Source organism: Corvus hawaiiensis, chromosome 17, assembly GCF_020740725.1.
Source record: "Corvus hawaiiensis isolate bCorHaw1 chromosome 17, bCorHaw1.pri.cur, whole genome shotgun sequence".
Taxonomy (NCBI): Eukaryota; Metazoa; Chordata; class Aves; order Passeriformes; family Corvidae; genus Corvus; species Corvus hawaiiensis.
Genome location: NC_063229.1, coordinates 12710963 through 12728596, shown reverse-complemented (window position 1 = coordinate 12728596; position 17634 = coordinate 12710963). Strand labels below are relative to the sequence as shown.

The 17634-nt window shown below is 44.0% G+C and overlaps 1 protein-coding gene across 2 annotated transcripts in view; it reads left to right on the top strand.

The window, feature by feature from the left end:
* The window catches only part of PHACTR3 (phosphatase and actin regulator 3), a 99874-nt gene extending 82278 nt beyond the window's left edge, over nucleotides 1-17596 (top strand). For both annotated transcript variants that reach the window (XM_048321743.1, XM_048321744.1), the window contains exons 9-13: nucleotides 9493-9548; nucleotides 13191-13252; nucleotides 14109-14249; nucleotides 15427-15503; nucleotides 17000-17596. In XM_048321743.1, the coding sequence (XP_048177700.1) occupies nucleotides 9493-9548; nucleotides 13191-13252; nucleotides 14109-14249; nucleotides 15427-15503; nucleotides 17000-17015 (352 nt within the window). In that variant the 3' untranslated portion in view covers nucleotides 17016-17596. The remainder of the gene's footprint in view (nucleotides 1-9492; nucleotides 9549-13190; nucleotides 13253-14108; nucleotides 14250-15426; nucleotides 15504-16999) is intronic.
* Nucleotides 17597-17634: the final 38 nt, after the last annotated feature.

Below are 17634 nucleotides of genomic sequence, written 5' to 3'. Positions count from 1 at the left end.
ACGGTCCCAGCAGGGGCTGGCCATCCCAGCAGCATTTGCAACTTCAGAAATTGCTGTCATTTAGGTTTTTCCTCCAGGGATCACACAAAGTACTTGGAGAGTGCTGCATTTTCCTTGATTTACTTCTGTAATTAAGAAAGCTGCTCCTTGGCATTAAGCCTGACATTACAAGGAGTTTGCTAAGTGCCACAGCATGTCCACTCCTGCTTGGAGCTACTGGGTTAGGAGGTTCACAGCTCTGGGGTAAATCCTTTCTGTTCTTGCAGAGGGCAAAGACACCTTGCAGAGGTTTATTTGTCACCCCACAGACTTTGCAGATTGCCAAAGCGTTCCTGGTATACAACTCCAGGTGGCAGGGAAGGATGTTCTCCAGAACTCACACTGCATGGGGAATTCCAGCAGCTCACACCCATGGCAAGAAGGGCCATTCTCAAATTGTTTTGCAGCAGGTGAGAGGGAGGAGGAGAACTGACACACAGCTGACAGCCCACGCACACCAATACTTTGTCTGCTCTCTGCAAATCCAGCTGTGGTTTCTTCCAGTGACCCAAATCCCACAGTTGCACATTGCAGTGGCATCTGTTGTAGGGGCAACTGTTTATGGATTAAGTGCATGGTACTGCAGGGTCTTAATGCAGCCCTGAGCATCCCAGCTGAGTCCAGGGCATTCTGGGACATTTCCATCCACGGACAATATCTCTTATTTAATGTGCTCTGAAACAGAACTAGTGCTGCAGTCCAAACTGACATGTCTCTGTCATCCTGTCCCTGTTCTCTCTGACTGCCACAGCTGAAATTGCTCTCCTGGCTGCCCAGGAAATTGAGTCACGAGCCTACAGACACTTCATTTCATACAGGGCACAAAGGTGGCTGACAAGCCAGCCTCAGCCTCCCTGGAGGAGAACAGGCACAAACATTGTATTCGGGATGGTTCATACAGTGAGGTTCAAAATTAGCTTTTTTCTTTTCTTGTCTTTTTTTTTGTATCTAGTGCTTATCTATTTTTGTACCCAGTAAGCACCCAGGACTATGCAGCTGTCACTAGGACAAGAAAGTCCCAGGTCAGTGGCAGTACCCACCACTGTCTGCTGGTTATTGCAGACTCCCTCCTGCTGCTCATGCAGTTGCTATCAGAGCTGATTTTAGTATCATTTCAGCAGCAGCAGATGTCTTTATTTAAAATGATGTCATGGTAATAAACACATAATGGGATAGAACTAAAACCCTGGGATTTATATGATTGCTTTTGTTTGCCTGTCCTGAAGCATCAAACCCACAATGTTCTCGATTTGCCCAAATCTGAGATGTGTAGCACTGCTTTTAGCTTTTTCATTCTGTGGGAACACAGGGCTCCAGAGTTTTACTCCTATTTCAGAGGAAAAAAAAAGGAAAAAAAAAAAAAAAGAAAACCTATTGCTTTACAATGAAATTGTAATGGTAGAATTGAAAATGATTACTTTACAACCATTTTCAGTGACGTGCACAGTGTGACCAGGTCATACCCAGCACATGGTTTCTGCTGGAAGACCCTCCAACACCCATTTTATACCCAGCCTGAAGCTCTCCTCAACCTTCAGCAGAGGAGGTGCACTGGGATGCACAACTCACTGTTATTTGAAGAGTGTGTACTTTCAGCGCTTTGCCTCGCTGAGCTATTTTTAGTTTGAAAGTATTCCCCAAACCAGCTCTTTGCCCAGCTGCAAGGCAAAGCAGAAGTGAAAACAAGCTGCTGTTCATGAGAACAGTGCTGCTCACGCTGACACTGCATCAAACTACAGACAGGGAACATGTCTTTGGCTGAACAACCAGTTGTACTTTTGTCACCCTAATGACTAAATATTGTAATTCTATTACAAACAGGACAGATCTAATAGCCACCAGCTCTGTTAAACCACAGAGTGGGGAAGCAGGTGGAAGGGAGAGGAGAAAGCTGCTGTTCTGAAATAAGCAGTTAGTACATTTAAATCCCGTGTCAGCATGTTAGCTCTTGCATATTGACCAATAACTCAGTTGAAAATTAAAGCTGTTCTGTTATGTTGGTCCCACAATGGGCAACACCATCCTCCAAGAGTCCTTATCTGAGTGTGGAGAGAGGTATGAAAGCAAAAGCCTCCTGAAGGTGGTGAAAGGATGCTCAGTATCTGCAGTGAGCTTTGCAGCAGGTCTTGAACTGGGTCCTGATCTGCTCCCAGCTGTGCCTGGCCTTTCCTCCTCATACCTTGGGAAAACCAGGCACCCAAAGGTCAAATGCAGCAGGGCTTTCACAGGTGGTGAAAACAGTGATTACCCTCAAGCTTTCTCCACCTGAATCCTCTCACACAATTAGATCCTGGCTCTGTGTTGTTTCAGCCCACACAGTGCTTACAGCCCTGTGCAGTAACAAACCTGTCACAGGGTAGGTCCTTCAGGGACAGTGGGTTATGATACAAGAGTCATGCTGGGCAAGTGTGTGGTTTCTATTTCAGCTGAAATCTGAACTCTTTGCAGGGCTCCTATCACAGAAATGATAATGATGGACAACTGTAATTGCCTGGTAGATGAGTGGCAACATAATTAACTGAACTCATGCTGATTGGCAGCTTTGAAAATCCAGACAGAACTAAAGGCCAAACAAATAAATAACACATGTAATTAAGGCAACACTTATAGCCTCTGTGTTTATCTGCAGCTTTCTTATTTGGATGCAAAAAATAGTTTATGATGGCACAGAGACACAAATATCAGGCGATTCTAAAGAATGCAACTCGCAGCATTTACCAAACCAGCTCACCCTTTTCACACCATTCTGAGCTCCCTAGCCTCAGAGGTCAGCAGCTGCTCTTAGGATGATACTCTTGGATGCTCCAAGGGCTGGAGAACCTCTGCTATGGAGAGAGAGGCTGAGAGAGTTGAGGTTGTTCAGCCTGGGGACAAGAAGCTTCTAAGGAGATAATACTGTGGCCTTCCAGGACTTAAAGAGGGTTATAAAAAAAAAGAGGCAGATACATGGGCAGATAGTGATAGGTCAAGGGGAATGGTTTTAAACTGAAGGAAGGTCAGGTTAGAGTAGATAAGAGCAGGAAGATTTTTACAGTGAGGGTGGTAAAACACTGCAACAGGTTACTCAGAGAGGTGGGGGAATGTCCCATTCCTGGAAACACTCGGTGTCAGGTTGGATGAGGCTCTGAACAACCTGATCTACTTGAAGATGTCCCTGTTCATTGCAGGGACATTGGACAAGATGCCTTTAAAGGCTCTTTCCAACTCAAACTATCCTGATTCTGTGATTTTCCTGTTATGGGAAATGCTGGCACATCAGTTCCCACTTTTTACATGATCCAGAATTACCTTGGGGTAAAAAACATGTTTGTGTCTCAGTGTCTGCCTTCTAATTTTGAGCAGACAGTAAAAGAGAAGTCCCTCCCACCACAGATTTACTACTACCCATAATTGTACATTGCAGGCAGGCACAGTGCAGTGCGTGGGTGACTCAAAGCCCTGGCACATACTCTCTTCACAGCTACTTATAGGAAGGATGAAAATAAACTTCTTGTTGAATTGAACATGGTGTTCTGGCAATAGAGATGCCAATTTAAGAGGCAGAGCCTCTGCCTCCTGATGGGTAGCAGACACAAGCAGCTTTATGAGAAGCAAAACCAGGGCACTCCCATTCCTCCTCCCTTTGCCTGGGCTGTGAGAGGGATCTTTCCCACCACCTCCCTTCCCGACTCATCTGCAAAACCACCTGACATGAGGGACAATCAATGCAATTGCTGCTGGCTACAGCTCATTTACTGATGGCTGGATTGATTGCTCACTTGTCAGTCCAGGGTCCACAGGCACATGCAGGTGTCCAAGTCTACCCAGTTCACTCCTCCCTTTGGAGGAGATCATCAGAATCACATGGATCTTACAAAGGCCAGCAACAGGATTCCAAAGTATAACTTTTGGCTTCAGCTACAAATCTGAAAGAAATTTAGTTTTGTGGAAATCATACATACAGATACTGTGCAACAGATTCTACGAAAAAAATATATTTGGGGAACAGGAACATATTCTGGGGACAGATAAGGAGCCACACAAACCTGAGCTGGTTTTCACTGGATTCTGCTTGAATCTGCCAGGCAGGTGAGACTAATACAGACTAATAAGAGGAGAGAAAGGAAGGAGAGACTGCCCAGAAAGGAAGGACTGTCTGAAGTGTGGAAAGCCGGCACAGCCCCATATGCACACAGAGGGCTGTGCTTGCTCCAAATTGGCCTCTCATCAGCTTTCTGTGCCCACACCTGCAAGCCCTGAGCTTACTGTGGCTTTGCTGGGGTGCAGCTCCCACAAGGAACAAAGGAGATGCTGCTGAGGGTAATTGAGAGGGCAGATAACTTGGCAGCACCTCCTGCTCACAGGACACATCGATGCATTGCCCATCTGACAGCAGCCCCTGGGTCCTGGTGACACGCAAATCCTCCAACTGCTGAGCCCTCAGTCACCTGTGACTGTCCAGTATGATCACTCCTTGTGTAACAGCAGTCCCAAGACATTCATTCCCTTCAGTGTGAAGGAGACAATCGGGCAGTGTGAAGCAAATATTGATCTCCTGATCAGCAGTCAGAGGCACATGTGCGAGCCCCTGAGCTCACAAACATGTGATCTTGCTCCGGAGGGGACGAGCCATTTATGGCTTTCCCCACACTCCAAATCCACATCTGTACTTGTGCTGGTGTCCAGCATGATCGTGGCAGGGCTCTGATGGCACAGGGCAGCCTGTTTTGCTGCAATTATGCACCACACACGTTCACCAAGGGGAAAAGCTAGGCACCACAGATCCCCTGCCCCTCTGAGAGCCAAGGGAGCGCTCACAGACGTCAGAGGATTCCCATGTGCACATTGCATGGGGAAAACAAATACCTCGAGGCCATGTGCAAACTGGGCACCTGGGGTGCTTTGAGACCAAGAACACCTGGCTATACCTGCAGGGTGTTCTGAGGAGAGCCACAGGTGACTGCACGAACCTGCAATGACCTGCTCCTCTCACCCACAGGAGTAACACTGGGAGAGCACAGGAGCAAACAAAGTCTTTGGCTTCTATATGTAATAATATACATATTATTATCTCTCTGATTTCTCTTTCTGAGCCCAAATTACTGGAGAAAACACTGAAAATACACCCAGAACACTCCCCAAGCTTCAAACAACTGAAGAACACCTGCTGCTTGAAAGTTTATGCCCACTTTGCACAGAACAACAGTAACATAAAACCTTTGCAATTTTTCTGAACATGAGAAATAGCTGCACATGAAGTGTTGTGTGCCTGTCCTCTTTTACCCCCATACACTTATGGTGACTGCTTTAGTATTGTGAGAAGATGTTGGCATCTATCCAAACTTGGAGCATCTCTGAACTGTATTGAGACATCACTTACAGGGAAGTGCCATTGGTGCCTCCAGTTGTGCTTGGTTTCCCTGAGGCAGCTGCAGTCACCTCTGAGGTGCTGCCAGTTCAGCTCCACTACTGCTGCTCTTGGCATCCCTTGGGCTAACAGGGAAGCAAATTCCCAGACTGAGTACTCTTCACGTGAGACCATGGCAATTCCAGTGACACTCTGGGGCAATCTGGACAGAGGTAGGACCTGCCTGCAAGTTACTTAAGCATTTTCAAGAAAGGTTCAAGACCTTCCCAAAAAGAACTGACCCGACAGAGGTGCTCAGAGGGAGCACTCCTACCTCACCAGGCAATACAAAAATACCCAAACCTAGGTCTTCATAACACCCAAGAACACAACAGCATTAATTGGTTGTTTTTCCCAGAAGCAAGAAATAGATATCGAAATTGGCTGAAAGGAAATCATTGCTGTCACGTAACAGAAGTGGTGGACTACGTGAGTGCTCCCTGTGGAGCTCACAGTCACCTTGCTGAGGTGAATCCACATGGGGCTCTGAGACCCTAAGTGAAAAAAGAATGGAAATGGAAAGCACAGGACTCACCCAGCCATGACCACAGTGTGTTGCAGCAGTGCTGGAGCCTCCTGTCCACCTTAGACCTTCAAATGGCACCTCCAGAGCTGCTGAACAGCACAGCAGCCACACTAGCCCAGGGTAAGCCATAAAACCACCCTCACTCAGGTGCAGGGACTTCACTGGATCCACAGGAAATGAGCCAGGACTCCGATTCACAATCATCTGCACCTGCCTCATACAAAATTCTCTCTGTGCAAAGCCTGTGGAGACCATCCATAGTCACTGAGGGGTCAGGTTTTAGCCTTCACAAAGGCTCCTTCATGGCAAGTGCCTGTTTTTATTCTCCAGAATCACACATTGGCTTCCCTGCGCTGCAGTCTGCTGATAATTGTTATTCAGCTGGAGTTTGTTTCCTTTAAACACGAGATTTGAGCATCCCCTCTCTGGCTGCTGAGTCTCTCCACCCCCTGTTCAGGGCTGTGCTGCCCAGCCATGGCATGAGGGGAGCTGGGGGCCATTTCCCCAGGCCAGCTGTCCCTGAGGTGAGGCAGCATTCCCGAGGCCGCAGCACTGGCTCTCTGCAGGGATGGACAGTCCCTTCTGAGGAAACTCACTGAGCTCAGCACACAGGGTGTGTTTTTGAAGCAGGATTTCACATGTATCAGCTTCAGGGAAAACATGAAATAAATATCCAAAGCAGAGCACTTGTTGCTCAGAGCCTGCAGCAGCCAGAGAACGGCTCACCCAAGCAGAGGCACAAACTCATCTGAAATGATTCTTACATTAAAGCTCCTTCAGGAGGGATGTGCCCTTTGGCAGGGGTGACCTGTGGCTTTCCCTGCACTTGCTGAGCCCCTGCCCTGCCAGGAGCCCTCAGAAAGATGCCCGTCCTTATCTCGCTCTGGGTCCGGCTGCAGGCGGCGACTGAAGGTGCGGCCGGGGCTGCAGGCCCCGGTGTGGGGCTGAGGTGCCCTCACCCTCCCCCAGAGCACCTCAGGCAGGGTGGGCTCTGTCCCACAGGGAGCACCTGCTGCAGCCACGTGTGTCTTGCTGTGAGGGGCGATCAGACAAGGCAGTGGATTCACTTTACAAGCGGCAAAGTCCTGCAGAAGGGGTCTCTGGAGCCCCAAGTGACCCCGGCCCAGCTCAGCAGAGCCGTGTGGCCCCAGGCCGTGCTGCAGCCCCTGTGCCCCTGTCACTGTCAGGGTGTCTGGAGCCCTTTGCCTTCAGCAGCTCCCCAAACCCAGCCACCCCACAGCAGCTCAGAAAGGAAGCGAAAGTTGTTTCTGGTCACAGAGAGGCTTCTCCTGAACAACAGAAATAACAAATGGACCCAAAATGTCCCTGGACCTTGATAGCAACAATGTCAGAGGTTTTTACCACTTCTCATTTGCTCGTGACTCTGGCTGTACTTGGTGTTTTCACTCTATCCCCACCTTCCTGAAACCCTGTTAGAATTTTATTTTTAACCAAAGTCCATGTCTAGTTTTGTGACTCTGAAACAAAGTTTGGAAGTGTGGTCTGTGTCTTTGAAAAACTCAGGAAAAAACCCTGCAATGCTCTCATGTGCACATAGCTCTCTGTGTGTCTGCACCTTTTCCTTCTGTTGGGGGTAAAGCTGAGGGTGTGCGCAGAAAAAGGGCACTTACCATGAATTTATCAAAGCCAAAAGGGAAACAGGGTTTAAATAATCAACCATCATACATATGATATATAAATACAGGGCATTCACACAGAATCGCAGAAAATTCGTATACATTTGCATTTGCATAGTGCTTTACTCATTCTGTTAGGCTTTTAATCCCCCTGTTTAAAAGGGGCCTCTGAAATCTAATGTACAGATTTGGAAGAATCTACCAATCTCAAATGGCAGGGCTGTAATTACGAATGGCTGAGAGAGAGGCATATGAGCAGCAGGTCAGGTGGACCTTTCATTTGCAGATGAGCTCTTGGAGTAAGTCATTCTTCCCTGATTTATATTATAAAACACACTTCAATCTGTTTCAAACAAAACCTAGCCAGAGCTGTGTAATTTCTGAGACATACAGGGAAATGAGCGAGGAGGGAGGAGTCCAAGGGTAACAGGAATCAGAAATACATGTGTAAAGCCTTTAGTTTCAGCATCATTCCTGTTTCAGTTGGGATTATTGCAACTTCCACTGCTGGAGTATCCAGCTTATTACCCAACGAGAAGCCGAAGGTCAGGAGAAAAGCCTTAGGTGATACAAAGTGTTAGGCAGAAAGAGTGAGAGTTAGGCTGTAGGTGTTTCTACACAAGAGCTCATCTAATCCAAGTTTTCTGTCGGTGTGAATTCAGTGCAGTAGTTGTGGTGTCTTCCTGTTGCCGAAGATGAGAGTTTTTCCAGAGAGTTTAATTAAAAAAGGGTAAGGAGTTGTTGGTCTGATAGCATATGACCACAGAGTTGATTTTGAAGGTATATTGGGTAAGGCTTACAAAACAAGGAGAAATTGGAATCAGGTGCTTTTACTGGTTCTTTTGCAGTGTGTTAACAATTACTTCATTTTTCCATCTGCTGTATATGTGATAAAATGTAGATCCTGTTACAGCATGACTTTATAATTATTCATTTATTCCCTATACCCAGTAGAGGAATAACTGCAGCAGTTTGCAGTGTGGTCCCTGCTCTGAATGTTTCTTTGTCTCTGTAACTTCATCTCCGGCTTGGAAACATCTGCTGAGAGCAGACGATGAGAATCCTTAGCGTTGCCAGAACGCAGGCCAGGAAGCATCGGAAACTCTTTCCGATCTGCTGGCTGGATTATTACATGAAAGCCAGCAAATGCAGCCTCTGTGTGTGTGTGTGTGTGTGTCTGCCTAGGGGAGGGCTCCTATTACCTGAGATCCTCTGCAGATATCACAGTGCCTCGTGGGGGAGTCTCATTTAGTATGCGGAATAAAATCGCTGTGGCACCGATCATATGATTTGAAGACTCAGTCCTGAGGCAGCACTACTGAAAAGGGGAGGTGGAACCAAGACGCTCTGTTCAGACAGCGCGAGGCTGTGAGCAGCACACGAATTGCATTCAGCAGGCAGGAGCAGAGCTGGGGGATCAGGCTGGTAGATGAGGAGTCAGGAAAGCTTTATTTCTGGCCAGTCTGCATTTTGTCAGGATGGTGTTAGTAGAGAAAAGGAAATGTGCTGCTACGTGTGATTAAAAGGTAAAGGCAGTGATAGAGACAGAAGATCGCTGTGAAACTCCTTTGATAACCACCTTGAGAGTGAATTTTACCTCTGGAGAGTGCTGGTTCCAACTGACTGTCTGGAAAGTGAGATGAAAAGGATGCACATTCTGAGGAAGCATTTCACTGACGGCAGAGCAAACTAGAGGAGAACTTTTACCTGCATTACTGACATTTGGGAAAAATAATATAAGAAAGAATTCTCTGCCAGGATTCTTTTCTTTGTTCTTCTTCACGAGTCCTGGAGAGAGATTTTGTAGTCCCCTCCTGAGGAAAACACCAACCAGAAGTCAGAATACTGCAGACTTTCCAAAGAACAGGCATGGTGCAAAATGTGATTTTGGTGTTTTTCCGCAGGCGACTCAGCCAAAGACCCGCTGTTGAGGAGCTAGAAAGAAGGAATATACTGAAACGTGAGTATTTCTTTTTTCCTTAAGTATTTTATATGTGTTTCTTGAAATCAGTGATTGCATTTCCAGAATGTATTATTTTTAAATAGACAAATTAAATAGACAAATAGAACAAAGGTGTTCTCAGCACCTCTCAAATTCACAAGGCAAAACTTGCAACTCTTTTCCTAAATGTTTCCAAGGGATCAAGCAAGTGATGAACATTATCCCTTTCCTTAAAACTGCTGAATTAGGGAAAGGTGAGAGAGAGCTTTGAAATTGTCTCCACTATGGATCTCAAAAGGGGGGATCCATCTGCTATTTAGTCTATTTAGTGTGGAAAGACAAAACCTGGAATGATGTGAACTGTAGTTTCCACATTTAGCAAGCACAAAACATAAAGCCACAGAAATCTGTCACACAAGCAGTGCTGCCTACACTGTTTAATTTATATTTAATCATGTGATTGTAATTCACTAGGAAAAAAGTTATCTACATTGCATTACCTAATTTAATGTATCCGAACTTTCTTAGCAGTTCCTAGGGAAAAGCCTTATACTCTTGCCATTGAAGTTATTTGGGATTTCATCTGAGTTTCAATACAAAAGGATTCCACAGGCAACATATATTTAGCAGTATTTTCCATGCTGTTCCAATGCACAGATCACACACCGTAAAATGAGCTGTATTTAGCATGTGCACAGCTTGAGGAGGAAAAGGAAACCCTCCTTGCAACATGAGTGGGTGCGCTTGGCCAAACTTCACCTGTCATCTACCATGAGAGGCAGGAAGAAACAGTAACCCAAGATCCTGAAATACGTGGGACCAGATTTTCAAGAGTCAGTAACCAAGACCTCTGAAAATCTGTGTCTTTGGGATTTTTTCCTGGCTAAGGAAAAGCTGATCTCCACTGACAAAATCTGTTCCTTTATGTTTACTTTTTTGAAGTGTGTTGGTTACATCCTTAATCTGGGTTAAACTGACTGGTTTTAGTACTAAAAAAGTTTGAATACATTCATATAATGAGCTTAGAGAGAGATAAAGCAGAAAGAAGATAAAGCAGAATTAAAGATAGTTCCTGAATACCAGCTAAACATACTGGTCTAGATTTGTATCTCATTTAAAGAGCTCCCAGCATGGAGCAAATTTATTGACTTCTGTTGAGTTGCTCAGGCTTTATACAGGTTCAGCTGGGATCAGAACCACTTCCATTTTATTTACCTCTGCCATTATATAAAAAGCTGAGTATCCTGTAAAGCTGTAGCAGTATAAAAGCCCTTCAGTGAAATCTCCACAAACTCCTCCAGGTGTTGTAAGGGTTTGTGCAGTTTTAAGTTGTGCATTTCCCAACATCTTTGATGTTCATAAGTGGTACTGCTGACAGAAGTTCTTTTATGGACTCAGAATTCACATTTGTACAACTCTGGTAAAAAGAGAAGCATATTGCAAAGTACAACTACTGTTACTTTAAAGCAAATCTCAGCAAGATTTCAAAAAGTGATTTCTTATCTCCTTTAGGGAGTTGTTTCTGAGATAAAAGTAATACTTAAAAAGCAAACTTAAAGCCAGCACTTTCTTAAAATTTTCTTGATCTTCCAAGTCCTTTAACCATAGAAACACTGCTGGCTTCCCACCAAACATGAAAAGCAAATGAACTCAAATCACAGCCCAGGTGTCAGATGTGGCCTTGCTGTACTCGACAGAAAGCTGAACTCCCAGCCAAGAAGGCATCTCTTGAACGCCACTGTACAATCCCTGCTTCATTCTGAACCCAAGGAATTGCCTTAGTGTCACGCAGAGCTGAGAGCTCCCTGAGGAACTGGCAGAGCACAGAATTAGTTCCAGCACTGCACAGCCCCCCTCAGAACTGGGAGCATCTCTGCTGAGATTTACAAAACCAGCCCTCAGGAATGAATGGATCTTGTGTGGGCAGAATGATGGTGATGGGAAAAGCCTCTCTGGGTTGTCTGAATAATAATGCCTGAGTTCTAGAATCCCTCACCAGCATTTCATAGCAGTTCTCAGGGTTGGTTTTTTTGGTAAAAGAACCATTTCTTTTATTTCTTCGAGGTGGAAATAAGCACTGAACCCAAGTGAATAGAAATAAGTCACTACACAGTATATTTGAAAAAGTATTTTCTGATCAGAAATATGTATTTTTGGCTTTTCTTTGGGAATTAGAATCATAGAATCCCAGAATGGTTTGGGTTGGAATGGACCTTAAAGATCATCTTGTTCTCCCCTCTGCACTTTCCACTATCCCAGGTTGCTCCAAGCCCCATCCAACCTGCTTTGAAGGGTTCCAGGGATGGGGCAGCCACAGCTTCTCTGGGCAGTTCTCTCACTGCATATCATATCACACCTTATAAAGGCACTATGCTACAGAAAGTTATCAATTTTAATTAAAAAAAAAATACAAAATAGGATTATCTACTCCAAAAGGGGTGAATTAAAGCTGAATAAGTTCTTGCAGCTATCTCTACATCTAAGAATACCCTCTACTTTTCAAAACCTGTTCTCCTTTTCCACATTGCAGACTGAAATAGCTGCTCATCCCTGACACAGCACTAATTTTAGCTGACCTGTTCTCTTTACATTTTGTGCCTTGCCACTGAACTGTAATGCAGCACATTTTAAATTAATTTGATTTACATTTCTACCATAGCCAGGTGGAGCTACTACTTTGTTATTTTAAATAGATATGATTGCATTTCAGTGTCATCTGAAATGAGACTGCATAGTGGGAGCAAAAATAAGGGAGAAAAATGCTTCATTGTTAAAAATATCATCTTGGAAATCCATCTGCAGTGCTAGTGGGTTTTGGAGGCATAGTAGAAATCACGTGTGTCCTTTAACACTGGAAATATCTAATGCAAGTGGTGTAATAAACCTCACGGCAGTACCCAGAGAATCCCAGAATGGTTAAACCTTTTTCTCTGGCTCTGCAGCTTTGTTGAGGTCATGGGCTCACGCCCAAATTTAGTAACAGATAGTACTGGAAATAGAAACGCCATTAACTCGTTTCCTAAGGCAGGGGATCTATTTCACACAGCGTTACAGCACTCGGGTCTATTTTTAGAGCCAGTGTGTAGGAGTCGTCACGGCTTGAATGTTAATAGACACAACACACAAAGACAAGGGGCTGAGCTCAGAGCAGAACTCTGCAAAGGAAGCCCTGGGAGGGGAACGGGGTCTCATGTCAGGGAAAGCCAAGGTGCAGGTCAGAGCCAGCGAGTGATGCAGCCCGAGAAAACGGGACAGAGGGCACAACGGGCTCTCCCTGGAGCTGCTGCAGTGAGGGTCCTCAGCATCTGACAGCATGAATGGCTCCAGCAATATGGAGAGTAAAAAAGGATGATTAATCAACTGTGGAGTGTTTTGATTTTCCTTCTAAAGTTTCTCTGAGTGGAGTGTTGGTGTGGCTGCTGTTGTTTCATTAAATCTCCGTGGAGTTTTAGAGAGCGCAGGCAGAGCTGACATTGGCACCAGCACAGTGTCCTCACAGAGAGGTGATTCCGTGCTCCAACACACACCAGAGATGCTCTGAATTACCAAAACACACAACTACAAGCAGCTCCTTTTGCTGTGCTCATTATTGCCTGGAAGTCAGGAAAACACCAAACTTCCTCATGAGGAAAGTCATATTTTTTTTTATATTCTCCGCAGAACGAAATGATCAAACGGAACAGGAAGAGAGAAGGGAAATCAAGCAGAGACTGACAAGAAAGGTAAAACCTTGCAATACCTGCTATTAGCTTTTAGAAATTTACTAAAATTACTATAATATCAACCAGCCATAGAGGTTGTTATTATACAGAACCTCCCTTAATATGCATCCTCCTCAGCAGTGTCTGATAGTAGTGTCTGGTAATATGAATTATAGACATACCCACCTTATCTCAGCCAGATGAGATCGAGTAGAATATATACATGTAAACTTGGGCAGAAAATGGGCATTTGTTTGCACACTGCCTATCAGTCAGCTCTATTGCTAGGAAAGGACTTTTTCATTCTTTGTAGCAGAGCTGGCTCCCTGCTGAGCACCAGGTCTGCTCCCATAGTACATTTCTTTTTGCATTTAAAATATTCTCGGAATTAGAACGAGATCTTGTTGTTCTGTTCCTAGAAAACCCTAATGGAATTACAGACCAAATCTGCTGATAACTTGTTAAAGCCAGACTAAAATTCTTAAAATGGGTCTAGTGCTGAGAATGTCACACAGACAATCTGCCTCTGCCTGTAGTGGAACATCCTACAGCATCCAGAATCATCCAGAGATCATAAAAAATCCATCATGATTACTTTTCATTTTGAAAATGTATTTTATCAGGATCTGGGTTGAAATGCTTTCTTTTGTCCATTCTAAAGGCACTGTGCTGTAGCCCATAACTCCATTTAAAGCATTATTACTCTCCTAGCAGTCCTCCAAATGATTGAATATTTCCCTGGAGTTTCCAAGGGTTGGGTGGTTTTCCATATGTGTAAATGCACACTGAACCAAGATGAAAAGCAGCAAATGTTGCATTTTTTACTGATACGTTTGTTATTAACCCTGGTTTTATTTCACAAAACTTCTGAATACAGCTTAACCAGAGACCTACAGTTGATGAACTGAGAGACAGAAAGATCCTGATTCGATTCAGTGATTATGTGGAAGTGGCAAAAGCACAGGACTACGACAGGAGAGCGGACAAACCATGGACACGACTGTCAGCAGCAGACAAGGTACTGACAGAACCACAGAGTTCTGCTTTCTTCTTGCTTTGTCTGTAATGATTCATCACATTCTGAACAGACATTTAATCTCTGGAACATTTAATATCTGTAAATTTTACCATTATTTTTTATGCTGAAATCACATCAATGTAATAAAAAATGCTATTTACAAAAATGCCTATTTAGTACTGTAAAGGCTTTTACCCCCCACCCAAAAAGGTGGATACAATCTTTTGGGCTCCAACTCAAAACCATTTCCAGCCAATAGTTTTAACACGAGCAGAAACACTCATTTTGTCCCATCTCATACCTGCCATTTAGCTGATTTACATCCCAATTTAAGTATCACACTTAGATGCTTGAGTAGTAAGAATAGGTCACCGTGATTCCAGCCAGTTGGGAAGTTTCAGGGCTGCAGGAAGCAGAAGGAGCAGGATGCTGAGACAATTACTGGCAAAATGGCAAACACAGGACTGTTAACATGGCTTTGTGCTGGCATGTGGAGATCAAACACTTCGGTTTCCATCCCAGTGTCTCCTCAGTAAGTGACAAATGGCTTTAGAGGACTCACAGAAAAGGAACAGAGCATTTCTACTCCAGTAGTTGTTCTCCCCAGCTCTCTAAAATGGTTAATAAGCTATTCCATAGTAATCAATGGAATAATGATTTTATATTTTCCTTGTACGTACTTTTATTAAAATCAGACTTTTCCTGGTTTTACTGTTCCAGTGTTCATGTTTCAATTATCAAGGCAGGTTTATAAGCCAAGAGAAAGTGACACTTCAACTGCACACACTGGTGGCACACATCAGGAAGTCAGGGGCAGAGCTGGACCTTCACATTTGTGACTGAAAAATGGATCAATTTCTTGGCAACTTCTCTTATCTTTAATAAATTTTAACTGGAATCTTATTAAATGTGAGACAACCAGCCCTGAGGTGTTATTCTGTCAGAATTGCTTCTAGACAGCAGTGACCCTGTCAGCAATCAATAACTAATGAGAAGTATTGTGTCACCAATCCATATAGCCCTAATATTCCGCATTCCTACCAGCACGGAGTGCTCTGCTATACCCAATACCTGCTTCTTCTACCCCAGAAGACTGTTCTGCTCTGCAGGTCTGGCATTTTGCAGTGCTCACAAACACAAAATTATTTGTTCATGTTTGTCTCTTTTCAATTCCTAGGCAGCAATTCGGAAAGAGCTGAATGAATACAAAAGTAATGAAATGGAGGTCCATGCATCGAGCAAACATTTGACAAGGTCAGTTTTCCAGCTATTTATTTCCACTGCCTGCTAAAAACTCTGCTTGAGTCCTGCACCTGTGGATTTTACTCTTACGTGTTGGATGTGGGAGAATATGCAAAGGGAGCTTAATATTAAAAGAAAATTGAAGCATTTCTCTTCCTGAAGAGAACCCAATTTTCTGATTTTTTGGGGGGCTTTTATTAGCATATACCAAGAAGTTTGCAGACATTCTCCAGGGCATCCCTCAGTCAGCATTCCTTGCACCACAGATTCAAAGATAGGACAAAAAAATAAAGCATATAACACAAAAAATAATATGATTTTTTAAAGTAGAACAGCTTAATACGCTGTATAAAGAGCTCTGAATTAAATGTACTTGAGTCTGCAGCCTTATCATAAACACTGGAACTTCCCTGCTAAGAAATACAAAACTGCACGGACCATAACAGGCCACGCCCAGCGCCCAGGGGTAATGCCTTTGTTCTAATTGGATTTGTTCTAAAGGATTCAGCCTGGGGATTTCAGTATTCCCTGTCAGCCCAGTTGCTATTGGAAGGAGCAAGCCCCAGGTAACTTAATGACACTTAACTCCACGGAGGAGGTCAGGAGAGAGAACAGGTTTAGATTGTTGTCACTCTCCGTGTGATCAGGCCACTGTGAACCTGGTCAGGGCAGTGCTTGCTCCATGTGCCAGCACTGGTGACAGGGTTTAAACACACATAAAAACATTCAATTCCTTTCTTAAAGTGGAGAAAAAATGAGAGGCTGATTCCACAGGCACTGATACTTGCAAAAAGGCCTTATTAAGGGCAAAGCAGCGTCACTGCATTGATGGAATGAAACATGGGAAGGGAAGAGGGGATGGCTGCAGTTTCAGTCTGAAAGTGAGTTATACATTCCCTAACTGAAGCTACCTGGGGAGTTTGAGTAGATGATAATGAGAGATTTTGAAATTTGTTCAGGATATGAGGAGTAAACAGGCTTACAATTTACAATTAGTGCTAAGGCATTACAAATGATTGGGGCTTTAATTACAGATCTCAGCTAAAAAACCAAGCCTACAGAGAAAAATCTATTCCAGACTCACAAGACTATCGATTGTATCTCCTCATACTTTATGAAGCATTTTGACATTGTTTAACTCTTAAAAAAAGCCAAGAGCACTGCACAGTAAAGACTATTGCTACCAATGACAAACTGTGGCTTCATTTACTACACGGAAAAAACCCCAATCAACTAAAGACCTGTACTTGCAACTGCATTTCCAAATAAATGTAAACAAGGTACACTGGGCCCTGAGGACAGCAGCTGCACTGCAGTCATGGCACAGGGGTGGGAATGTGCTGGGGAAAATTAAGGGTTGCTAATATTCTTCAGTACTGTTACTGTACCTTTAAACAGATTGAATACTTTTGTGGGCTTTTAAAATTTTATTAATCTAACATAAACTCCCCAAAATAATTGAATTCTATTGCGAAGTGGTTTGAAAAATGTCTCCCCTTTTCTCCTAGATTTCACAGGCCATAGAAATTTTCTTCTGAGAAGAATCTGTCTTTACTTTTTGATATTGCTGCTGAACACACATCAGGGAATACTGGAGTCTTTCCCTGAGGTTCAGCACAGGCTCCCTGGATGTTGATGTGACAGAAGGACTCTGCAGCTGAAGCCTCTGCAGCACTTGGGGACAGGACGCCAGCCCCGAGCTCTGGAGGCAGAAGAGTGCTGGCCTGTGGAGTGGGACAAGCTGCTGAAAAAGACTGAAGTGAAGCTACTTGGAAGAGCCTCCTCCTCTCCTTTCCCACCTGTCTGGAACTGGTTTGCAGCCTGCCTTGGAAAAGGAGATGTTGTGCATGTACAGGCTTTACCATTCCAAGGCCTCTGACATAAATGGACATGACGCTCTGTCATCCAGTATTATGTTGACAAGAAATTTTGAACTTACCACAGTTAGTTTGTAAAACACCTAAGTTCATGTTCTAAAAACTAATTTAATGTATTATAATTTCATTCTTTTTTATATACTGTCTAACAGAATCACAGCTGCAAGCATTTTTGATTCCTGTTACTTTTGTTCTTTAATTAAATGACTACTTATTGCAGGAAATGAACATGTTTCCTAAAGCTCTTTTTTTCCCAGGGATAGTTG